The sequence below is a fragment of the Myxocyprinus asiaticus genome, chromosome 7, assembly GCF_019703515.2.
Source record: "Myxocyprinus asiaticus isolate MX2 ecotype Aquarium Trade chromosome 7, UBuf_Myxa_2, whole genome shotgun sequence".
Lineage (NCBI taxonomy): Eukaryota > Metazoa > Chordata > Actinopteri > Cypriniformes > Catostomidae > Myxocyprinus > Myxocyprinus asiaticus.
Genome location: NC_059350.1, coordinates 13,657,398 through 13,684,213, shown reverse-complemented (window position 1 = coordinate 13,684,213; position 26,816 = coordinate 13,657,398). Strand labels below are relative to the sequence as shown.

The following is a 26,816-nucleotide window of genomic DNA, read 5'->3' as shown; positions in this document are numbered from 1 at the left end:
CAGCCTGTGACTGGGCGACCGTACCCGAGGGGGGAAGCCCAGCTGAGGCTTCCGCATCCGACTGGATGAGCCCGCTCTCCGATGCTGCGCTTGAGAGCTCATCAGCTTTGTGGGCTCCGAACAAGAGGTCGAACTCGCCGTGAGATGAACCAGCGGACTCATCCGGAAGCCTGATCGGGGCAGACGAGCATGCTGGGGAATGTGAGGTCCGTGGGGGGATACCCGGCGGAGGTGGTCCCATTGGAGTCCCCAAATCGCCCCCAGTGCTAGACGTGCTGGCCTCATACCCGTAGGTAGAAGGACCGAGGCGGGAAGCCGCTGGGGTGGCTTGCTTTCGTAAGAAAGCAAGCCGCAACCACAACGTTGCCATGGTCATGTTCTCGCAATGAGTACATGATCCATCCACGAACGCTGTCTCCGTGTGGGTCGCGCCCAGACACGAAAGACAGCGATCGTGACCATCAGAAGTTGAGAGATAATGACTGCAACCAGGAATAACACACAAACTCAAAGGCATCTTTAAAAAGACACGTCTTTAAAAAGACGTTCCGTGTGTGCCGCTCTTTTAGAGAAATATACTCTTTTAGAAAAACATACTCTCTTATTTCTGCCGAAGCGCCCAGTGGCGTTCTCTGCAGTGCACCGGTGCAGAGGAGGGAGAAGCCGCTGAAATGCTCCGTCAGATCCAGCAGAGGTGAATGAACAGTCAGCTCAGTAAACATCGACCGTTCGGCTCCGAAGATAAAATCTGAATGAGTGGTTGCATACCAGCTCCTTTTATACCCGTATGTCCAGGGGAGTGGTATGCCAATATGCCAATTTTCATTGGCCTTTTATCAAAGACCAGAGGTGTCTCGGGCTCCCAAGAGTGACCCCTTGTGTCACTACATCGACACAACGTCGAGTGAGTGACAGATAGGGAACCGCTGATAGCATGTATAGTTGGAAACAAGTCATGGGTATGTAAGTACTTTGAACTGGATTAAACTGAAAAATAAGCTGTAATCAAATGATTGATTGATTGAAATGATTTTTATATTATTATCTGTATAATTTTTTTCAGCATCTGAAATATCTTATTTTGTTGTGGATGTCCCAATGTGGATACTAAATTTGTACTTATAAAATATTCAGATTATATTTTGGTTGCATTTGAGGGCAACATTTTTTTAATTGATTGTGTAAAATAGACACATAATATCGGAATGTCAATCGCAGGGGCCCTGAATCGAATCAAATCGAAATTGTATTGCGGCAGACTTTGAAGTATCTGCAAATATCAGATTGGCCAAGAGAATCGATTTAAGATCATATTGTGATGAAACGTCCGATTTACACCCCTAGCTTCGGCCCTGATGCCATATCCCTGGGATCAGTAACAATTAGTCACATGTATACATATTAATAATGCAGCCTACCATAATGAGAGTGTATTGACTAAATAGTCACATGATTTCATCCCCCTAGGGCCCCTGAGCTGACCATGCTAGCCAGAAGTATTCTGTGGGGCTGTATTCCTTTATTGGAATGATAAGCCACATTGTAAAATAATTCAGCAGGTTTCTGTGTCTTATGTATTAAAATAATATGGTTTAGGACAGAAAGAGATGGTCACCTTGTGGGACTGAGCTAATTTGCAGCTACCCCTCTCTGTCCTTCTTAACCTATTCTTTCATTTTAATTTGCTTTTCTACGATCCTAAAGCATGCTGACAGAGAATAAAGACATCACCCGTCACGAGACGCTGATCCATGCCTCGTCTATAAAATGCCATCCTGGTTGCCACAACGTTTTGAATGATTCAAATATTTGCATAATCATTTCCATTTGCCTAGTGGTGCAAACCAGAGGGTCAGGGTTTGGCTGGTTAGCATGGGCCGTTAGCCATAACTAAACAAAAAGCCTGTTTCTCCATTGATGGACATTCAAAAGTAGCTGTGTATTCAGACCATTTTTTTATTTTATTGTATTTTATTTGCCAGAATCATATAAATCACAAATATTTCATTATATTATAGTTGGCTCTTAAAAGTGTGAATTAGATGTGAAAAAGGGCTTGGGACTGTGCTCATTCTTGTGATGTCATCAGCCAATAAAATGCCATTGAGATGAATGAGAATGCTAATGAATCCAATATGCAGGTACCTCTCTTGGTATATTAGATCCTTTCCAAACCTGACATGCTAAATCTTCAGACAAGTTTCCAGCACTTGCTTTTGTGGTTTATTCTTGAAGCAAAACCATTTAAGATGGTTAGAGTGCCATTTCATTGTTCTCTCTCTGCCTTCTCTTGATATGAACTATATCAGTGTATTGATCAACACTTTATGCCTTGCCATTGTCCATTCTTTAATCTAGAACCTTGAGAAAGATCTGCAATCTCTATTTGCCACAGTTGTCCACTCCTTGTTCGAACAACAATCATAAAAATAACTTCTATTTCAGTGAGAGCCCACTTTTCTTTTCTCCATCTCTGAATCGAAGGGGCAGAGTGAGATAAGAGTAAACAAAGAGTAGAAGCTTTTGTGGAGTCAAACGCTGTGATGCTCCCACCAGCTCTCAGTATGCACAAGCTTCCGTCTGGAGACTTATCAGGAGAAAAATGTTGGCTTGGAGGTGAGCATGAGTGGCAGTCATATAAGGCCTGCTTTTACCCCAGGATACCTTCTCACTTTCACCTTGTGCTAGATCAGGTAGTACATCCATCTGTGAGAGCCAAGCCTTTGAAATGTGATGGGGATATTCTTACATTGTCTCTAGAAAAGATGCAGACACATCCAGGTACAGTATTTGGGAGTGGAATACTGATTATATTTCCATCAAAAAAATCATGTGGGTTCTTTGATGAATTAGAACTACAAGGATATATATAAAAACATCCAAATCCAATTAAAATCTTTCATGGAAATTATGCATTTGAACATATTAATGTCACAAGATTGAGAGAGAGTGTATGTGCTTTGAGTAGTCGTCTGATCTTTGCTTCAATTATACATTAGTCAATTATTCAAATATGACTGGCATCATATTTGAGATGCTGATTATTAAACTTGATTTGTTAAGCCAAAAATTAATTGTATTGCTGAATCTGAAAAGATTGTATCTTCTTTCAATATTTAGGACAGTTTACTACAAATTACTCATTGTGGTCCATTTAGAAATGAAAAATATTGTGTGAGCTTAAACACACCCTGCTGGAAAAAAATAATGTTGTGTTTGAATGCTGGTCTACACTGAAAAATATTTTGTGGTGAAGTAAGTATAGCAGAAAGATTAAGTACTGTATACATTGAATAAGTAAGTTTAAGCGTGAACTCCATTCAAGCAAAAATTAATGCTCTAGCTTATAAGTAAATATTATTTATGAATGTTTGTTACAATGCGTCATAATATATCAGTCCTAATGTAGAAATCTTTTCATATTTATTCACTAATTTGAGTAAATTTTACTGGTAAATAAAATAAGTACATTTAACTTAATTTTCAAAGCTGGTGTTCCCAGCATGCACAGGGCTTGACTAATTAATGAGCTTGCATAGTTTCACTGTTAACAAGTTTATTTACACCATTTTTATTGTAGATAGTTATCTTTAGTAAATTCTTGTTTTGTGAAGTCTGAAGTAAATTTTCAAAACTAACCGTTCATAATCAAAAAATGATCTACAAGTGTCGCAGCTCTGTATCTTGTTTCTATTGCCAGTATTGCAAGGTGATGTTGTCTAGTAGACTACATAGCATGCAGTAAGCTTCCCTGTGGAAGGCTTCTGTATGTCATGTGGTACACGATTAAACATGTTTTTAAAGATAGTTTAAGTACCATGTAAATCCGATTTGTAAGTAAAAGTTATTGTTTATCTGAAATGTTTAAGTTAAAATTACTCACTTTAATCAATATTATGTCATGGAGTTAAGTAGATTTTACTTAATTTTATACCATTAAAATGTAAGTCTAAAAATTGTGTGCAAAAACTTGCGAAATAAAAATTAAGTATAACTTACTAGTCTTTTTTTTTTTTTTTTTCAGTGTACAACAATGCTGGTGTGCTGTTGTTCCAACAAGGCTTTTTGACTAGCTTAACCAACAAGAATTTCCTTGGTTAACAGCATTACCAGAAACCATACTGGTTGACCAGCTTTGCTGGCTAAGTTTTGCTGGTGAACAACATGGCTATGCTGGTCCACCAGCTAGACTAGCACAAAACCAACATTAACCAGCATAAACCAACCTAGGCCAGCATGGGAATCACATGTTGGTTAAGCTGGACTTTTCAGCAGGGATTTGTAACATAAATGCTGAGGACACAGTTCTATCTGAGGGTAAATCAGTGGACTTACGCAGCACCTGCAGTGTGATATTATTCTCTCTCTACAGGGAACCCAAATATTGATAGAATGAGAATTTCAACATTACACAAGAGACAGTATAAGGAGCAGGAGAAGGACCACTTATGAGAAAATTATTGGGAGAAATCGTAACGCTCAGGCTACATCCAAATTAATCCGGGTACATTTGAAAACTGCGTTTTCATTTTCGAAATGCTCTCCGTCCACACTGCCGTTTTCAACGTTTTCCAAAAGTTGCTCGGCCACACTGAAATGTATGAAAATGCTTAAATCCCCTTGCTCATGTTGAAAATCACTGTTCTATTTACGGTCTGAAATGCAATTGTCCTCGTGTTCCGTCGCCGGACAGCAATTTCTTTGTCGCCTTTGAAGGAATGCATTGTGAAGGTTGTACAAAGTAACATTTATCTTTAACAACGCTATTTAAGTGAATAGCAGGCACAATAACGGCACCATCTTGGGCCACCATCTTGAATTAATCACATGACTGTGTCATGTGACAACAAATACGTCTTCATTTTCAGATTTCTCCATTTTCCATGTCGACATTACAACACAAAGACGTGTTTTCAAAATTATCCACTTGAGAGAGTGTTTTTGAAAAGCTCAATTTCACTGTAAAAATGCCATCTCAGTGTGGATGGAAGGCTAAAACGTAGAGAAAAAGATGCATTTTCAAATGAAAGCATATTAGTGTGGACCTGGGCTCAGTATGACGGCTGTGGGAATGGAAGTCCCTTCAATCGCCTTATTGATAGAGACAACTTCTATTTGTTTACTCTAAAATGTGGATGCTCATTTGCTGGATCAGCCTGATAAATTCAGTTTTAGTACAATTTTAGTTAGTCAGAATTGATCGGTGATTTGAAATATATTATTAAAATGTAACCTTGACAAACAGTTCTGGCAATTTCTGTCATTCCCCATTCCAGTAGATAAAAACAGCACTTGCATGCCTATTACACTGATAGAAAATAGCTGACTTGTTTTAAACGGACTTTGATTACACTGGGTGTTTTTCAATGATAAAAATGAAGCAAATGGACTTGCGTTCTTATGAAGAAAAGTCTTGCCAATCTACGTTGGAAGAGCAAACTCGGAAGGACAGGAGGATGTAGAATGCATCTATTGCAAGCTTTGATCTTTTGGTCTTCCTGTTGCGTAACTCTCTCACTGGCTACAAATGGCTACAAAAAACTACTGGCATTATCACACACCAGTGAAAGCATTATTATCATCACACAAGTGAGGTTTTGCAGGACTAGTGACGTGTTTAAAGAATCAAGTCTGTTAACACTCATTTCTCCCATATGTTGCTTTATTAAAATGATGCCCAACAAAACAACAAATGTTGATGGAGTATGGAGACTCTCACAAGCTGTCAGACTTTTGCAAGCTTACAGCAGAAAATTCTTGAGGGAAAGCACAACAATAAATGTCCTTCGTCTGCCACCATAGTGCTGCTATGTATTCTGGATCTTCAAATTGGTGCTTGCACACAAGTCACGCATCCTCGATATTTGGCCTAATCAAGAACACATCCGAGTATTTTTATGCATACTCTGTACTCGCGTTCTTGAGTATTGGAATTGAACTTTGGCAGTGGATGATGACATTGAACGAGTCCATGAGAAAATAAGAACACGTAAGAATGCACATTGAGAAACACCCACTGATTTTATTATTAGTGTACTTAGAGGTTGCTGTTTCAGTCTTTTAAATTAGTCAACATTTCTGCATGATCACTGCAATGACCACATCAAATTTTTATGACAACAGCGCTAAATTAATTAATTAAATGAACTCATTGCAGAATGAATGACATATTGCAGTTGCAGTGTGTTAGTTTATGTGCTATTTTTGGTGCAGTTCATACACTGAAGTTGTATGTCGGCCAAGTTCTAATTACTACTTTCATATAGTAACATCAGAATGCAGTTTCATCAGTACCACAGGGTGCGTCTCAATTACAATAGCTCCCTATTTCAGTAGACAGGACCAGTGAATCGCCCATTTCTAAGACTGTCCCATTCCAGTGCACTGAAATGTTCACTCCCTAAAAATTCCCAGAATGCACCAGAAAAACCAGGGAGCATAGTTGTCACTTTGTGTTTTGAATTCAAGTGGAAGTTAAATCCTTACTTTCTCTTTAAAGGAATAGTTTATACAAAAATGAAAATCCTCTCATCATTTACTCACCCTCTTGCCATCCCAGGGTATGACTTTCTTTCTTCTGCAGAACACTCGTGCCGCCCCCCCACAAGATGCCACCCTGGGCAACTGCCCATTTCGCCCATGCCTAAATTCGCCACTGATTGGTAGTGTTGAGTGGCCCAGTGTTCAGTGATGAACACACTTGCCAGTGACCAAATTTATGTTCACGATATTCTGATTCACTGCATAGAGAGCGAGATGAGTCGCGGCCAAAGAATATAAGACTGCTGTCTACATTTTTCTCTCTGTACAATATTTCAACGGATTGAGAACCCAACTGATAGGCCTACAAGAGACCTTGATTAACAAAACCTTTTACGCTTTTTGTACATCTATTACTAGGATTATGTGTAACCCTCTACAATAAGGTTGTATTTGTTAACAACATTTGTTAACATGAATAACAATAAACACTATTTTTACAGCATTTGTTAATCTTGGTTAATGTTAATTTCAACATGTACTAAAACATTTTTAAAATCAAAAGTTGTATTTGTTAAGATTAGTTAATGCAATATGAACTAACATGAACTAACAATAAGCAATTGTGTTCTTGTCAATTAACATTAACAAAGAATTATAAATGCTGTTCAAAAATATTGTTTATTGTTAGTTCATGATAGCTAATATTTCCAAAGGGAACCTTATTGTAAACCAGATTATGACTCTTTGGTAACTCTATACATAAGGTTGTATTCGTTAAAATTCTTTAACTACATTGGTTAACATAAACTAACAATGAACAACATTTTTACAAAATGTATTAATCTTGGTTCATATTAATTTTAATAAACATACCAATATATTTTAATCATTAAATGTTGTATAGGTTAAAATTAGTTAATGCATTATGAACTAACATGAACTAAAAGTAATTTAAAGGAATATTCCGGGTTCAGTACAAGTTAAGCTCAATCGACAGCATTTGTGACATTATTTCAATTACCACAAAAATGTATTTAGACTCTTTCCTCCTTTTCTTTAAAAAAAGAAAAAATTGAGGTTACATTGAGGCACTTACAATGGAAGTGAATGTGTCCAATTTTTGGAGGGTTTAAACAAAGAAATGTGAAGCTTATAATTTTATAAAAGCACTTACATGAATTATTCTGTTAAAACGTATGTATTGTTTGAGCTGTAAAGTTGTTTAAATTGTAATTTTTACAGTCGTTTTAGGGTTTGTTGATATTACATTATCATGGTAACAAAGTTGTAAAATTGGCTATAACTTTGCACAGAAAAGTTTAGTAAGTGATTTTATCATACTAAAATCATGTTTTTACATATCTATATCCTTTATGTCAAGAGGGTTGGTGACCTGCAGGCGTTCTCTGTCAGCGATACTTGCCTAAAGTTCAGTCCGGCATACTCTTACGTGGTTCTGAGACCCCGGCCGGGCTATGTGCCCAAGGTTCTCACTACCCCTTTTAGGGATCAGGTGGTGAACCTGCAAGCGCTGCCCCGGGAGGAGGCAGACCCAGCCTTGTCGTTTCTGTGACCGGTACGCGCTTTGCGTGATTACTTGGACCGCACAGAGAGCTTTTGATGCTCTGAGCAGCTCTTTGTCTGTTTTGGGAAACAGCAGAAGGGGAAGGCTGTCTACAAACAGAGGATTGCCCACTGGAACGTGGATGCCATCACTTTGGCATACCAGGCCCAGGGTGTGCCGTCCCCCCTGGGAGTACGAGCACACTCCACTAGGAGTGTGGCATCCTCCTGGGCCCTGGCAAACGGCGCCTCTCTAACAGACATCTGTAGAGCAGCGGGCTGGGCAACATCCAATACCTTTGTGAGATTTTATAATCTCCGGGTTGAGCCAGTTTCGTCCCGTGTGTTAGCAGGTCCGAACAGGTAAGTATGCAGGCAGCTGGCCGGGTGTACCACTTGCACACAGCGCCTTTCCCCTCCCCGAGTGGAAAACGTGCGCTTTTTTCGTCCACGTGAGTTGCCGGGACCAGTGAACCCTGGATGTCTTTCCTCCCTCAGCACCCTGCGGCAGGCGAATTCGGCGGAGGAATTCGATGCCTGGCCCAGTACTTGCGTTAGTATGCCCTGTCAGGTCAGCCCCTGTACTGGGATAGGTGCTCCATATGTGGTTGTTCCCTGTCAGTAACCCCGTGTGACGTATTTTTCCACGGTACGGTTTCCCTATTGGTAAACCCGTGTCTTCCCTTGGGCAGAGCCTGCTCTGCCACCAGTCACTATGTTTGTAGAGTTCCTCCCTTCCGGGTAGGACCTACCGCAGGGGCTTCTTTCCATATGTGGTGCTTACTGGTTGGTAAGTCCATGTGACGTATTCTCCACATGTTAACCTCCCCTTCGGGCAGGATGTGGTCTCCGCGGTGTCTTTTCTCCATGGGGAAAAGAACACCTTCCCCGATGCAAATAAATCTGGCCCCAGCTGAATGAATTTTCATTTTTTGGGAGAAAAAGAACAGAAAAGGCCAAAGCGGCTGGTGCGGCCTGTTCCCATTGTAAGTACACCCCCCCCCCCCCGGGGTACGAGGGACCATGCAACGTACGTGGGGTGTTGGGAAGGTTACGATGGGATGGGTGCACTTGCTACTAGGCACGCAGTGGCCCGCCTGCACCTGCACCGCTGATCCACGTTCAGCTGGTTGCAGCGTTTTGTATAGGGACCCCTAGTGTCACTACATCGACACAACGTCGAGTGAGTGACAGATAGGGAATGTCTTGGTTACTGTTGTAACCTCCGTTCCCTGATGGAGGGAACGAGATGTTGTGTCCCTCTTGCCACAACACTGAACTACCCGCTGAAATGGCCGGGACTCTGTCTCGGCTCCTCAGCACAAACCTGAATGAGTGGTTGCAAGCTGGCTCCTTTTATACCCATATGTCCGGGGAGTGGCATGCAAATTCCACTTGCCAATTCTCATTGGACTTTTCTCAAATATCAGAGGTGTTTGGGGCTCCCAAGAGTGACCCCTAGTGTCACTACATCGACACAACGTCGAGTGAGTGACAGATAGGGAACCGCTGACTAGCATGACCTGTAATGTCTCTTGTATGCAATGCATGGCTTATTTGTATGGAATGCATAGCATAGCAGAAGAGAAAGTGGCTGCGAGGAAAAAGTAACGCAAAAATAATGCAATAGTTATGTAATGCTTTACTTTCCATAAAACTTACTTTTTAATTAAGTTACTTTTTTTTAAGGACTAATTTAAAAGTAACGTTACCCAACACTGGTAGTAATAAATTTACATAGTCATTCATTCATTCATTCATTCCTCCTTGAGGAGGATCATTGTAGAGACCTTACTCCAAATTGAAGAGGACCCGACCAAACCTCCACTCACTCTATCCGTGGGACAGCATGAACAATATAATTAAATGTATTGGTAGAGAGATGCGGGGGGCTCCTCCAGTCAGGCTTAGGGATGTGTCTACGGAAACAATTCACCTCTTCAAGAATGGGAAATGGATTTGTTATGGCAGAAGCTCCTGCAGGCACACCGCACACTCTGCTCAGAAGGACACTTGCTTGAAGAGAGAGCAGATATTTAAGGACAGAATAAAACTGACAGGATGGAAAACCACAATGACTTTACACAAAACGAGTTTGACAATTGACAGCAGAGCAGTTAGAGTGAAAGTCATGCATCAGAAACAACAGCTCTGATTTTACATAGCCTACATTCACACCATTCACCATTTACTTTCATTGTTTGGAAAAAAGATGTAATGAAAGTAAATGGTGACTGAGGCTAACATTCCACCTAACATCTCGTTAGGTGCTCCACTGAAGAAAGTCAGGTTTAGAACAACAAGATGGTGAGTAAATAATGACAGATTTTTCCTTTATCTCTTTTTCCACTTACGTGTCGCACTGCAGAGCACAAATGTGCCGTATTTGCTGAGAACACAGGGGAAAGTCAGCAAAGACCTCATGTGGTGTCCTTGTTTTGTTTTTAATGTATTGCCTGAGGTTTTGTTTCTTGCTGCAGATGCATCGCTTTGCCCTGCGTGTCTGAGCTTGTTGGTGGCATGACCAACGTTTTGGTATCTGACATTGTTTGGTGCTTTTGGGTGTGCTGTATGCTATGGAACTTGAATGACAAGCATTGTCTCAATCAATTAACATAATGAATAAATATAACCTGTGATATGATTGGCCCTCCATTGTTCTCTTCACTTTCGAAAGCCTGGAATAGGGTCAGTCACAATGTTGCAATGGCTTGAAGCTGCTCTCTGTAAATTCCAAGGAGCTATTCTACCATATACAGCCCTCTTAATGAACACTCATCATCGAAAATACTGAGATTGTTTTACAGATATATATATTTTTCTCAGTGGAAGCAAATACATTGAGTTAACATGGTCAACGCCACAAATTGGCTTGCATTTTATAAGTGACCTAGAAATAGTAGATTTTTAAATTGGATTTCTAAAAAAAAAAATCCATCTACTTCAACTTAAAGTTTAATTGCTGCCTTAAAGTTTTAAGTAAAATCAATGTGGCTTTACAAATAATTTCAACTCATTATTTTACATCAGTTATTTTTAAGACTAGATGTAAAAAAATATGTTGAAATGAGTTGTAAAGCCACATTAATTTTATTTAAAACTTAAATAGTAGGCAATTAAACTTAAAGGGATTGTTCACCCAAAAATGAAAACGCAGAATTTTCTTCTGCTGAACACAAAGATTTTTTTTTTTTTTTTTTAAATATCTCAGCTCTGTAGGTCCATACAATGCAAGTGAATAGTGACCAAAAGGTGAAGCTCCAAAAATCACATAAAGGCAGCATAAAAGTAATCCATACGACTCCAGTGGTTTAATCTATGTCTTCTGAAGCGATGCATTCACTTTGGGTGAGAAACAGATATTTCTACAGTGAAATGTATGTATATGAATACAATATTAAAGGTCAAGAAAGTTTCTATAATGATTATAGATTTTTTTATTTATATGCTATATGTTATTGACTAGAAATTGATTTTTAAAAATCCTTATCAAGTAATCATGAACGTCTGGAAAAGTCATGAAAATTCATTGTTAAAAGATGTTGGAGCCCTGTTAAATTTTTTCGCCTTTCAGTGTTATATTCAGGTTTTTTTTTTTTTCTTGGGTAGCTATTAACAATGCATACCTAATATGATGTATCATGTAAAAGTTCACTCTTGTCCTCATTTACTATTTTCAGGTGGTAAAAATGATGATTATCGTGGTGGTGACCTTTGCCATCTGCTGGTTGCCATACCACGTATATTTCCTTGTTACTGGCCTGAACAAGCAACTGGTTAGATGGAAGTTCATTCAGCAGATCTACTTGTCAGTCATGTGGCTTGCCATGAGCTCCACCATGTACAACCCCATTATCTACTGCTGCCTGAATAGCAGGTAAGATGCAAGCACACTTTGATGCATTTACTCTTGCAACTAATGCACATTCTTGTACGACATATATACCCAAGTGTATTTTAAGTTAGGGAGAGCTCTCAATCTCCCATCTCAACTGAGAGACTAATAAAACAACAAAAGATTTATGATACAAATGCATTTTGTCATAGCAACGTGAGTGATATTCGCTGTTTTTTAGGACTTAACATGCGGTAATGAACACCCTTGAGATGCTCCTCTTCTGTGAAATATCATAAATCAATGATTGAAATGAAAGAGCCTTTACAATAATTATCAGTTCAAGTGAAGGACTGGAAACAGTGATTTGCTTTGCTACTCTGAATTTTGAATTCAAGTAAACTAATATTCATTACTTATTTCTTTTCATAGCCATAAAACATGTTAAATTCTGAAACGGCGCAAGGTATAATTGTTTGAACCTTTGCTAGGAAGGAAATGTAGAAACAACCTCATGGAAGTTTAACTGAATACTCTGCTCTGAAGTATAGAAAATCATTGGCATCAAATTTATGTCTCAGGTTCTGTTTAATTAATAGCTTGTTGTAACATACTGTGAGAGCTATTATATAGCTCCCCTAAAATGTAGCTTATGACCTTTATCGAGCTCTGCCTATTTTTTTTTATTTTTTTTAAACCTACCAATTGCAGCATGGCAACCGTTGCTATATCCTCCATTAACTTGATCAGACTGAGACAGCTATAGCATTGACTTTATGGAAATGCACCTCAGACGAAAAACACATTCAAATGAAGGCTGAAATGCAAGACTGGGAGATAGATGATCCTCATCTAATTTCTTCAGGTCTAATTTGGTTTATTTTGCGATGATACAGTACCACCAGAGCATGACAATTTGCAACCATATGTTATGCAGTAACCATAAACTAAACATGGCAGGATCATTATCAAAAAGCTGAATAAAGTGACAAAAACAGACTGCTGTTCAACAGTATCCAATTAATAGAAATACCTAGCAAGGACTTGTTATGCTGGCAGCAGCCTCTGTTTAACTGGGACCTAGCTTGATATATGATTTTTGTTTTCTTCTGCTGTGACGTGGATTGACATTTAGATTTTGTTGAATTATTTTTGGGGATTTGCAAACATATTTTCCCAGAAAAACATCTTATTATACAGTGTAACATGAAGGCAGTCTGGCAGTCTAGTTTGTAGACCATGTAAATAATTATAATAAACGATTAAGAACATGTTTGGATGTTATTTCAAAATCTAAATTGTAAGAAATAATATTTTTCTTAAAGAAAATGAAGCATATTTTTTGAACCATTAAGATTTTTTGCATTGTGACATTTCATGAAAATTACAAACATTTCCCTCTCAATTCTCATTAACCATAATAATAATAATAATAATGCAATATTATTTCAGTTGTAAAGTATTGATACACCTTGGTAGTATTTGTTGTACAGCCTTTAATCAAAATAATTGGTAACACTTTACAATTAGGTTCCATTTTTTGAAGGAATATTCCGGGTTTAATACAAGTTAAGCTAAATCGACAGCATTTCTGGCATAATATTGATTACCACAACATTTGTTTTTGGTTTTTATTTATTTATTTATTTATTTTTTTACTTGCCCCTCCTTTTCTTTACAAAAAAAAAGCAAAAATCTGGGTTCCAGTGTGGCTCTTACAATTGAAATCTGTAAACCTTAAAATACTTACTATTTCAAAAGTAAAGCAACAATACATAAGCAATATGTGCGTAACTTGATTTTAGTATGATAAAACCACTTACTAACCTTTTCTGTGTAAAGTTATAGCCAATTTTACAACTTCGCTGCCATGACGATGTAATGTCAGCAAACCTTAAAATGACTGTAAATGGCAATTAAAACAACTTTACAGCTCAAATAATAGGCCTACATATAAATGTAAGTGCTTTTATAAAATTATAATATTGAATATAAAATTTACTTCACATATACACCTTTAAACCCTCACAAAATTGTCCCCATTCACTTCACTTGTAAGTGCCTCACTGCAACTTCGACTTCTGCTCTTTGTAAAGAAAAGGAGGGACAATTTGATATTATTTTTTGTTTTAATAATTGTTTAGTTAACTACATGAGTTAACATGAACTAACAATGGACAATACTTTTAGAGCATTTATTAATCTTGAACTAACATGAACTAACGATAAACAATTGTATTTTTATTAACAAACATTAACAAAGATTAATAAATGCTGTAAAAATATATTGTTGATTGTTAGTTCATGATACCTATTATGCATTAACTAATGTTAACAAAAGGAACCTTATTGTAAAGTGTTACCAAATAATTTGATCACAGTATTTCTTTACTGTAATACAGTAAAAAAAAAAAAAAAGTATAGTATAACAGTAATAAGAATCTAATGAGAATCACCTTTGAATATAATAAGTATTACAAAAAACAAACAAAACATAAAACGTCTGAACTAGGGATGCACCAATGCAAAATTTGTTTGCTGATACTGATATCCGATTATTCATAACAACATTTACCATTACTAATACCGATAGTTTGGTACATTATGATACAATAACATTACAGTAATAAGAATTTGGGAGGAGAATGTGCTTATTTTTCAAGAAAATAATGTCACAATATAAAACAAATCTCAGTGGTCCTACAGTGGGCTTAATTTTCATTATGCAAAATGTAATATCTTGGTTTGTTTCTTTTGATTTTGGGTGAAATGTGACCTGACAATGTTTTATTGAGAATCACCCCGTAACATGTTGAGTGGAACATGGGAATACAAAAAGCTCACCCCTAATCTTTCAAGTACATGCATGAATATACAATATTTTATAATATTGTCTTGCTTGTCCATAAATTAGTCTAGTTTTTCAGTCTGATCTTTTTCTCTTCGGGGCTCAGGTTCCGGGCCGGCTTTAAACGGGTTTTCCGCTGGTGCCCGTTTGTGCAAGTGTCTGACTATGATGAGATCGAGCTCCGAGCCATGCGGCTTAAAGTAGCACGTCAGAGCAGCATGTACACACTTTCGCGAATGGAGACCACCGTTGTCGCTGTGTGCGACCCCTCAGAGCCTTCCGCCCACCCTGCCAGGAAGAGTCTTCACAACCACCAGCACAACGGATGCTCTAACCCTGCCAAGAGCAAAGAAGTGACATATACACAAATTGACCCGAAGGAGGAATTCTGCTGAGAAGGACTTTGATGTAAGGTTCATACTGAAGTATCAAGCACAGCCAGTGTAATGAAGTCTCATTATGTAAAATTTGAGAGGCATGAATGAGAAAGAAAAATAGACTTACCATTTTCATCATATCACTAGTCAAATATGCTGGTACACAGCATATAAAAAACAACATTATAATGAATTTAAAGGAGTCCTATCATTTTTTGTTATTTTATTATTTATTTATATTTTCCTTTTTTTTCTCTCTCTTTTTTTTTTTTTTTTTTTTTTAAATTTTTGCAGCTTAGTTTCAATTAATGGCCGACTTAGGAGGGAGTTTTGAGTTCTGGAAGTTACAGAGTGTTTTCCTAGTTCGTCAAGCTCTTTTATCTCAAAAGATCAAGGAAAATGCTATTCCTCATGATATGACCCCTTGGAGAAATGTGTTTTATGGAAGATGTCTGGTGTGTTTTGGCAAAAGCAGTTGCCTTTTGGTCAAATTTGTCATTGTGGAGAGCCACAATCAGCCCTCATCATCCCAAAAATCAATATGGTTCTGCATCCGATGAGCACTTTGTTCAGACCAGGCATTGCATATAGAGGTTGCCCTATGATGCCAATCAGATACTGTGTTCTCTTTCATTATATGGTTACTGCAAGGTTAGCATGCTACATTAATGCCAAAGGTATGATTTCCTGTGCAGGTAAATGAGGAGGTTGCATCTCCTGGACACCAGCTATTTGGTTAAATCGTGAAGTGAAATTTGTACGTTTTCAATTCTCGTCCATTGAATCTAGAACACACATTTAATTGGTGAGATATGATCAAATAAAATGTGCAAAAAAAGCCAGTTTTTAAGGCAGATGCAACATTTCTGAACATAGCAAAGAAAAATTTGGGACATGTTGCCCAAATAGTGTCATTTCACCAATTGTAAAAGACAAAAAAAGAGATTTTGTTTGCATACTATTATAAACCTCTTTCTATTTCAGCAGTATGCAGGCTATATTGGGCAAATATATTTAACCTACAATTTTCCACCATCAATGTACACTGTAGAAATTAAATTGGTTTTATTCAGGTCAAAAAATATTATTTATATATACCTATTAAATTGATCAACCTGACTTTATTAGGTTACACCAACAAAAGTAATGTGACACTTTTCAATGTGACATTTTATCAAATTATTTGCTGATATTTAAACACAAAATGTAATTACAAATTCAAGATAATCATATTATTGTCACAGATGGTAACTAGACACTGAATTAAGCATACATGTAGTGGGGTCATGTGATGACAGTTTAGCACGAAACAGTAATGTTTAATTTTTCACATACTTATAGGGATAGTTCTCCCAAAAATGTAAATTCTCTCATCATTTACTCACCCTCATGCCATGCCAGGTGTGTATGACTTTCTTTTTTCTTCTGAACACAGATTAAGATTGTGACCAGAACTTTAAAGCTCCAAAAAGCATATAAAGGCAGCATAAAAGTTACCCATATGACTCCAGTGGTTAAATATATATCTTCAGGATTGATATGACAAGTTTTTATGAGCAACAAATGTATATTTAAGCCTTTTTTCTTTTCTTTTGATCTTTTTTTATATATATATATAAATGTCCACTTTCACTTTCACATTCTTCTACTTTTGTTTCTGGCGATTTGCATTCTTTGTGCATATCACCACCTACTGGGCAGGGAGAAGAATTGATAGTAAAAAAGGACTTAGATATTGCTCTGTTTATCACCTACACTTATCATATCGATTCTGGAGATATGGATTTAATCATTGAAGTCATATGGATTACTTTTCTGCTGCCTTTATATGCTTTTTGGACCTTCACAGTTCTGGTCACCATTCACTTGCATTGCATGGACCAACATAGCTGAGATATTCTTCTAAAAATCTTTGTGTTTGTCCTGCAGAAGAAAGAAAGTCTTACAGATCTGTAATGGCATGAGGGTAAATAATGAGAGAATTTTCGTGGTTCATGGAAAGTTTGGGTGAACTTTCCCTTTAATACAGAATACAGTGTATACTGCACATTATGCAGTAAGCAGTGTATTAGTATTCCATTTCAAACATAAGTGTAAATATGACTGTGTTATCATTGTGATGTTTTTCTGCAAAGAGTAATAGTGTTTTTTCCCCCCAATAGTTTAGTATGAGTCGGAACTTTAAGAGACCAAAACAGGCCTGGTTCACACAGAATCTGTTTCATCAGATCTGTTTGATTTCTTCAGCATGTTTTGCATCATTGTCTGAATGGAAGTCAATAGCATCTTCGCTACTACCATTTCATGTCTGTAGCCTATGCCGTATTTTGCGAGCAATGCTGGTGCAACTACTTGCTCATGCCATAGATGATAAAGTGTTTTGTTTTGTTTTGTTTTGTTTTTAGCTGATCCTTTGATGTTATAATAATGATTATAGTACATGCAATATATAAATATATCTTTATAGGTAATGTATAAATAAATATATTTTTAAACAAAATCAGAAATATTCTGCTCCAAAAAGGACAAAAAAGCCCCTTTGAAGTCATACAATATTTTTGTATGAGGAAAAGATCAAAATGTATGTAATTTTCACTGAAAATCAGGCTTCAAAAGATATGAGGGTGAGTAAATGATAACACAATTGTCATTTTGGGGTAACCTTGTTCTTTAAAAAAGAAAAAGGCCATTTCCTTACCTGGATGGAAATGCCAGGCTCTTTCCTTAAACAACCTCTGAATGATGCAAGTGGCTCATTAACATTTCTATCTTATCTTTTCCTTTTTCAATCATCAGAGTTTGTGCTTGCATTTCACAATATGTCTATGCCCTTGAAGAGCTTCTTTTAGGCTTAATGTTACAGAGATCTACTTTTGGGCTCATACATTTAAACTGGTTGATTGTCCACAATGATAGACAGCCTCAGAAGCAGTATGTTTACATCCCTGTGCAAAAGCCAGAACACACACACACATTCTCTGACACACATACTCATTTAAATTTCCCTAGTGTTGCTGTTTATTACATAGATTTGCACAAATGTTGTCTCAGTGTTTGGACTTCCAGTAGAGGATATACTGTATGTTTTGCTCCATTCCCTTCATTTTACTCATTTAGGTGCAACTGTGCAGTAATCCAATGGTGATAAACACAAGACAAGATCTATAGCTTATCTAGCCTCAGGCATTGATTGGTTAAGCCTGAGGAGTGCTGGCCACAGCCTTGAACTCCAAGTTGTACCCTGGAAAACATGTCTCTGGGCCTTGGTATGCTCACCCTCACTGCGCCATGTATTGCAAGATTAATGTGTTTTTTTTTTTTTCCAGGTGAGGAACGCCAGCTGTGGCCCCACAGATAAAAACATATTTTTCCAATGTTCATGTGCACATTGCAAATACTGCATATATATTAGTGATTCTGCATGGATAATAGACTTTTTAAAAGTATTTTTATTTTTGAAATCATTTCAAATCCTTTATGTGCACTTTTGTGACACATTGTATCCTTGTCTTGGGAAAACTGTAAGGATAAGGAACAAGGATTTTCCAAGGATGTGTCCATAATGGAAGTAGTCATTAATTTTTTTTTTTTTTTTTTTTTTTTAAGAAAGAAGATTTTATGTATTAGTGCCATTGTTTTAAAGTAATACAATGTAATATACATATGTAGTGGGGTTCAAAAGTCTTAAGCCACATTGAACATTTAGGATTCAAAATAAGCATTATGGTGTAAAATGAAGAGGAATACTAATGTTGACTTCAAATGGACCTGGGAAGCTCGTACCTCACATTGTCACACATTCAAGTGAGAAACAGAATACGGAAGAAGCCCAAATTAAACAAATGCACAATGAACGATGGCAAAAGCTCTTTTTCTGTTGTACCGGCTCTTTTAAATAAGTGAAATAATTTGGATGAAGTGATATGGAACCGTTACGTGGTCAAGAATAGGAAATACTTCATAGCTGTGCATTTACTAAAAAATAATTGCACACCTTAGAAAGTATGTCATACAATCAGAATCAAGCATTCAACAGACCCATGGTATAAGATTTATTAATGCATGGTATCTAACAAATTATTAATTAATTTTCTTATAATAAAATTTTAAAGATAATTTTACTGTCTTATACAACACATTTTATAAATAAAAACAGAAGTTGAAATAATATGGCAAAATCATTGCTTTTCATCATCTTTCATGTAGACATGCCTCTTCCAACTCGGAAACTTGTGTATCATCTAGAATTCCGACTTTCCCAATCGTTAATACGACTTCGCTGGGTCATTCATGTGCTCGGAACTCATAATTATAATAGTCCCGCTTCCACTTGAAGGGCACATAAACTGATACTAAATACTAAGAAATTTGGAAAGTCAATTTTTAATTGAAAGTTGATTTTCAACTCAACTTTTTACTCTTTTTATTTTTTTTACAGTTCAACAATTTTATAATGTTGATAATATAATTTGTAATGCAAAAAAAAAAAAAAAATATCTTAATTTTTTAAATAATTATCTATTTTATAAAACATTTTAATTGACTAAGTGATTGATCAAGCTTTTCCTTTTATGAAAATAAAGTATGTACAAATATTGCTCAATTAATCATTAACACTTTACAATGAGGTTCCATTAATTAACAGCATTAGTTAAAATGAACTAACAATGAAAAATACTTTTACAGCATTTATTAATCTTGGTTAATGTTAATTTAAACGTAGTAATACATTTTTAAAATCAAAAGTTTTATATGTTGATGTGAGTTAATGCACTATGAACTAACAATAAACAATTGTATTTTTTATTAACTTACATTAACAAAGATTAATAAAATGCCATAAAAAATACATTGTTCATTGTTAGTTCATGATACTTAATGCATTCACTAATGTTAACATATTTAAACTTATTGTAATGTGTTACCAAAGAATCTCACACAAAAGGTGCACAAAGTGTCAATAGAATATTAAGTTTGCCCTTTGATGTTCTTTGAAACAAAGCAAGGTTGGCATTTTGTGACATGGTTTCTCATCACATATCAACTCTTTCAAACACTTGCATTGTTCTGTATCCTTTAACTGACTTTCCTTGACTTTATTTTAAAGCCATTTTTTCCCCTTTGTTTCTTTTTGTGTTTCGATTTTGGTTTTGTTGATGTTAACCATGTTCCATATCATTAACCGTTGATTTGTGCATACTGTTGCTGAAATGTAGTTGCCTGTAAATAAGACAATGCTTACCTAGTGAATGTGCTGAGACAATTTGAAAGTATTAACCAGATTACATCATGGGCATTTTTGATAGTGTTCATGTGTACATTATTTCGCCAATCACACTTAATAACATGATTGTAAGGACTTGTGTGACACTTCATTTAAAAAACAACAGATAAGCATTTGATGAGATATTTTCCTCAAAGATGCTGATAAACATGCATTCCATGTATAGTTTGGCTGTGCATCATTAAACATTTACAAAAAAAAAAAAAAAGCAAATGTATAAATGATGACACAGTACATACATGATCAATTCAGCTGTCTGAGTAAACATCTGCGAAAGTGTTGAAGCGTGTCCTTCTTGCTTCATGAATGTGTTACTGATGATAAGATATTTTTACTTTTATTTTATTTTTTAAGTTCAAAAGCTGCCTTGTTGTGTAATGGAATGCATTTAGCAATTGCATGTCATAGTTAGTCTTTTCTCTGGTTCTGCCCACACGGAGAAAAAAAAAAAAAAAAAAAAAAACAACATGGTAAAATCAACATGCTTTTTTTCTGGATATTATTCTGACATCGTTTGTAAAACTGTGCACATGTTCCCAATAATCCTCAATGCATCTCTTGTTAATTCCAGTGTGTATAAAGAAGCATATGCTGTTTTTGTAAAAATCTGCATAATCGTGCTGTTTGAGGTCTGACTAGACAATGCGGCTCAGCTTTACATGAGCTGTTCCTAATAACAGTTTAACATGAGGAAAATATTTTGCTTTGCTATGTATAATTATGTAAGTATAAAACTCTTTACGTGTTAAAATTGTGCAGGTAGAGGCTGATTGTTACATGTATTACATTTAAATAGATGAGCTTTGAGATTTTACATTTAATTAAAAAAAATAATTGTATAATTATCAATCAAGAAATTATATACTCATAGTTTGGTAGGCTGTGCTCCTTTGTTGATACTGTAGCCTTTGTTGATAAAATAGCTTTTTAACTAAATGTTTCAATAACAGTTTTAATTGTATTTAATTTTAATTGTATTGCCAAGTTGAATGTGTTTGGTTGAAAAGCTTTGTCTGCCAATTATATTTTAAGATATATATTTTGACTTAAGTACAAGTACTGTAATTGCCAAACTGTGATTTATGGAATTAAATGTGTTCGATGGCATTGAAAAAAAAAAAGTGTGTTTCCTGTTCACATCAATTGAAATCTCAGTTATAGCTATATTTATGTTGTGAGAACAGAAATAATTGGATCTGCTGTTATCGAGTTAAAATAAGGTCAAATGAGCAGCGTAAAGTGAAATCCCCCCAGACACAATATGTTTGTGATTCATGTTGTAGCAGATGGAGAGGTGTTTTTTCTGAGCCACTGATCTACACTTATCTCGAGGCGTTCAGAGGACTACTAGACAGTGTACTTTTAAGAATATTTCAGCATCAGTCATGTGTGTGCAGGATTTTTGTTAAATCCGGTGTTACTCAAATGAGACTAATCCCTAAACTCCCTGATATCACTTGCTGTGTGCTCTCTCACTTTGCGCTATTCCCTGTCGTCCTGCTCTATTTGTAGTGGAATGTTCCCACACTCAAATTAGGTGAGTTTACCATCGCTAACCAATAGTGTGATACTGAGCTTAAAACATTTTGAGGAAAACATTCTAAAACTACAAAGATTTAAGACATTGAAAGCTAACTAAATAATAGCAAACAATATCTGTAGAGAATTCAGATTTTTTTGTCTGATAAATTAATCTGAATAAATATGAATTTTGTTATTTAATTTATCACTAAAAGTCAGTTTCTCTATAGGTACACACATTAAAATCATGGCTACAAAAAACAAAATCTATAAACACTGTCAACAATTTTGCCCAGAAAAAAAAATACAGTTAAAAAAAAACATGTTGACATTTTGTCAATAGTGGGGCATGTTGTCACACTAGATTGAGAAAACTGTGAAAGGAAATCTGCCTATTATATGAATTTAACTAAATTTAAGCAGTAAAATGATCATTAATTCAGCATACATACTACAGGTAACAAAGGTAACATCCTGTACAACAATACTACATCCTGTCAAACTATAGTTTTGGCCAACAAATACTGCAATTAGTAAATTGTATAAATTTATAACATTAAACGAATGTGACATCTCATGAAAATGTAATAGGTAACATACAAAAATATCAAACTATTGTTTAAGCCAAAATATTTGGACAACAGGAAGTCAGCCATTTTGGATTGTTTGAAAAATGCATGCTCTGGAATTTGAAATACTCCTCCTAGGGATTTCATGTTACAGGTACCAAATGTTGGAGACATCATGCCAAGCCACTGACTATGCTAAACTGCGAACAGATTTTTGATATATTGATGTATATTTGTTTTTCACACAAACTTATCGATTAACTTCAGAAGACATTACTTAATTGACTGGAGTCATGTGGATTACTTTGATGCTGCCAAAATATGCGTTTTGGACCGTCAAAAACTGGTGTCCATTCACTTGCATTGGATGAAGCTAAAAACTTGGGATACTTTCCTAAAAATCTTAAATCCTGTTCTGATGAAGAAAGAACATCATATACATCTTGGATGGCCTGAGGGTGAGAAATTTGTCAGCAAATTTTCATTTTTGGGTGAACAATTCCTTTAACGGCAAAAAGAGGGAAACAGGAAGTGTCTCATATCTTCTGCATGAATTGTGTGATTTAGATCAAAATTGAGATGTATGTTTTGTCTTGGGGGCTACTCACAAGTTTGTGGCTATTGTGGGTCATGGTCATAGTGACGCTAACTGGCAGCAGGAAGTGTGGCACTTACAACAGACTTTGAAATAGTCGTGTTACATTTACCCAAATCACTTCAAAATTGTTTAGAATAATGTAAAATGCCAAATGCATGTGTCCACCTTGCATTGTTTTTCTAAAGCCACCGGGTGGAAATGGACCCATGGTGCTTGGGCCTGTCATTGCTGCTTGCAGCTATATTTGTAAAGCGTTACTGTATTTTAGACTCAAAAGCTTGGATTTGACTATTTTGGGTCATGGTCATAGCGCCACCACCTGGCAGCAGGAAGTGTGGCTCTTACAACAGACTTTAAAATAGTCCTCTTATATTTACCCAAATTGCTTCAAAATTGTTTAGAATAATGTAAAATGCCAAATGCATGTGTCCACCTTGCATTGTTTTTCTAAAGCCACCGGGTGGAAATGGACCTATGGTGCTTGGGCCCGTCATTGCTGCTTGCAGCTATATTTGTAAAGTGTTACTGTATTTTAGACTCAAAAGCTTAGTTTTCTAAGATATAGCTTCTAGGTTTATGATGTTTTTCCATTTGTTTTATCTTCCGCCAGGCAAATATCATAAGTCTGATTGCTTAGAAATATAATAGTACACCTCTCCTTAACAATCTGCATCATTTGAGAGATTGATTATGTCTAGCACAAATGGTGTGGGACGTGTTAAGCTTAAGTATGAGCAAAGTAATAGTGATTCATGCCTTAGCAAACATCACTAATACTAATAATCCTCTAAAATAAGTAATGGCCTGAAAGAACTTGATTGATGGCCTCAGTTGATAGCTGACAAATTTACATTACATTCTCATAAATATCAACTAATAAACATCTAAGTACTGCTGCCATATCTATGAAAGGCAAAATGAGAAGCTAATGATCCATTACAGGTGTTTTAACCTGAATTTCACTTACAAAGTACACAAAATGAAGTTTGCAGAAGAAACTACACTACACAACTCAGTTTTTCACAAGCATGGCACATCAAATCGTATCCAGTGGATGAGGAAACAGCCCTTATGGCAAACACTGAACATTGATAATAGCCAGATGGTGACCAAGGATTACTACTGTAGGTATGGAGAAATAAACAGTGCTTGCTGCTACTCACAATAACAGAATATAAACTCTCAAGGACCACAGCAAACTGAAGGTTCATCTTTCTGACTGAGTGCCTGAGCTGTTTGATCTTCAACTCAGACACTTCACAAGAGCTCAGTCAATTTGTCCTTAGGATACAAGTGATTTACAGCATATGGCAATATACTTTCCGAAAATGCCTGCAAATAGCACACCTGGTGCGAGAACAACATGGATGTGTCAGTTTCGCTGTGGGCAGCAGCCAAACAAACACAGCTAGCAGAGAGGGATAATCTGCACCAAACAAGGGCTGTTACTAATCGATGGAGGAATGGACGAAAGGAACACAGGGGTCTCCGTGTTAGGTTAGCAAAAACAAAATGCAGGCATGTAGTTCTCAGACATACCTACCCTACATCCACTATGATGATATAAAGCGTAACAGTGACCGCCAACCTTTTCTGTTGTCTTGTTTCCAGAAGTATATTTCCCATTCATTTTTCCATAGAAATGTCATAAAAGCCTTCATAAAAGTGTTTTAAGACATAAGCCAGACCAACCAAGTCCAAGGTTAATCACAACATTACAAACTTTGATTTGAAGCTAAAAAGTATTTGAAAATCGGACAAAAATACAAAGCTACTTAACATCTTTAATGAGGGAATGAACTACAATCCCATGAAGCATTGCAAATGGCATAATCAAATGGTAAAATATAAAACTATTGATTTCAAGTTGTTGGTTACAAGTATAGAATCAGTATATTGCAAAATATTAATATATATATATATATATATATATATATATATATATATATATATATATATATATATATATATATATATATATATATATAAATACAAGTTTGAGATTGTACGGAGACGAATCAGTTGCGATATTCTGATTGGTGGAAATCAATCCTCCTTAGGATCATGGTTAGTGTAGTTCTTCAATAGGAATTTTGCTATTAAACAAGATTTTTTTTTAAAATTAAGTTGAAATAATGCAGACTGATTGCTTCAGGAGAAGCATATGCCATCTATTAACCACTTCGAAGCTTGCGGTAGGTCTATCTTAACAGGTCTATAAGTTAATGTTAATTATTAGTTCCCCTTTGGGAAAAAAAAATGTTTTTATGGGATTTTTACTTCCAGAACCAAACTGTTGCACTTTATTGTCTTTTGACCTGTGTTCTTTCTTTGACCTATGACATACACAGTAACATCCACCAAAAAAAACTTGGGTGTTGGGGAACAACATTTGCAGTATCTATAGTACTAACATTTGAAAAGAGCCATCTAGCTGACAGTTGCCTCCAATTTTTATTTTTCATCTTTTTGAATCTGACGGCACTTCAGCTCATGTGGCCTTATGAGATAGCAAAGTGTCCAGTAGTTGCACCTTCAGAATCGCAGCAGATGTAGTAAGTCATCCGGGTATTTCTCGACTACTGTTTTCAAAATACTGAGGACTCGGACACTCATTTGACATATTGATGTTTGCATACTGTGTACCTGCGGAGATGCATATTCAGGCGCGAGGAAAGTCCTTGGAAGACATGGTCCCTCCTTTTTTAATTTCCTCACTCCTTGTTGTGCATGATTATTGCACCATCTGTGGTAATTTTTGCTAAGTGCTTTGTCTACACCTCATTCACCACAATGCTGGAGAAAGCAGGCAAGATAAATAAGGCTGACTAAATTATTTTAAACTACTTGTTAAATTGTTCTTCTTGAGACTATCAGTCAAAGATTTCCTATCGTCACTATTACAGCTACACCCAGAGTGATGAAAAAAAGTAACATTTGCCTGGGATGAATAAGATAAGGAAATAAGCGACAGCACAAAAATAGAACAAAACAAATATTTTGAAATATGAGTTTTAATCAGTCATTATTCTTAAAGAAAAATGAAAATTATGCAATTATTTACCCTAATGTTCCTCCGAACCTGTATGACTTTGTTTCTTCCATTGAAAACCAAAAGGTGAGTTTTAAAAAGTCTTCACAGGGTTTATTTTCCATATACTGCAAGTGAATTGTGACTCAAACTCGAAAAAGGACAACAAAAACACCATAAACCACAGTAAAAGTAATCAATACGATTACTGCACAATCTTCCAAGTCTTCTGAAGTCATTCAATTTGAATTTGGTTAGGTTTAGATTGGGGCTAATTTTTTTCACCTATCAAGACTGGATTTATCAGTGTTCAAAAGTCTTAAAAAGTGGATATAATTAGTTGGTGATGTGTACTAATTCTGTTAAAATGTTATGCTGCAATTGTATCAGTTTAACCTTTTAAACCCTGAGAGTGTTTTTAGAGATTTCCTGTTTCAGAGGCATTCCCAAAATTAAAGGCTTAAAACTTGACAAAAAAAAACAAAACAAAAAAAAAAAAAACAAGGAGGGTCAAGTGTTTGGTATAATTTAAAAGAAAAGTTTTCATTTTTTTAATGATATATATTTTAATAAATTCTGATAATCTCAGGCTTTGAAACTGCTGAAAAAAATAAATCAAAATAAAAACTTGAGACAGCTTTTTGTCTTATTTTTCTGATATGACATTATACATCTCAGGGTGTAGATAAGATAGCTCCAAAAGATGA

At 36.1% G+C, this 26,816-nt stretch overlaps 1 protein-coding gene across 1 annotated transcript in view; it reads left to right on the top strand.

The window, feature by feature from the left end:
• The window catches only part of tacr3a (tachykinin receptor 3a), a 74,162-nt gene extending 55,025 nt beyond the window's left edge, over nt 1–19,137 (top strand). The window contains exons 4-6 of the mRNA XM_051703104.1: nt 11,727–11,923; nt 14,836–15,137; nt 18,433–19,137. Coding sequence (XP_051559064.1) covers nt 11,727–11,923; nt 14,836–15,124 — 486 coding nt within the window. The 3' untranslated portion in view covers nt 15,125–15,137; nt 18,433–19,137. The remainder of the gene's footprint in view (nt 1–11,726; nt 11,924–14,835; nt 15,138–18,432) is intronic.
• Nucleotides 19,138–26,816: the final 7,679 nt, after the last annotated feature.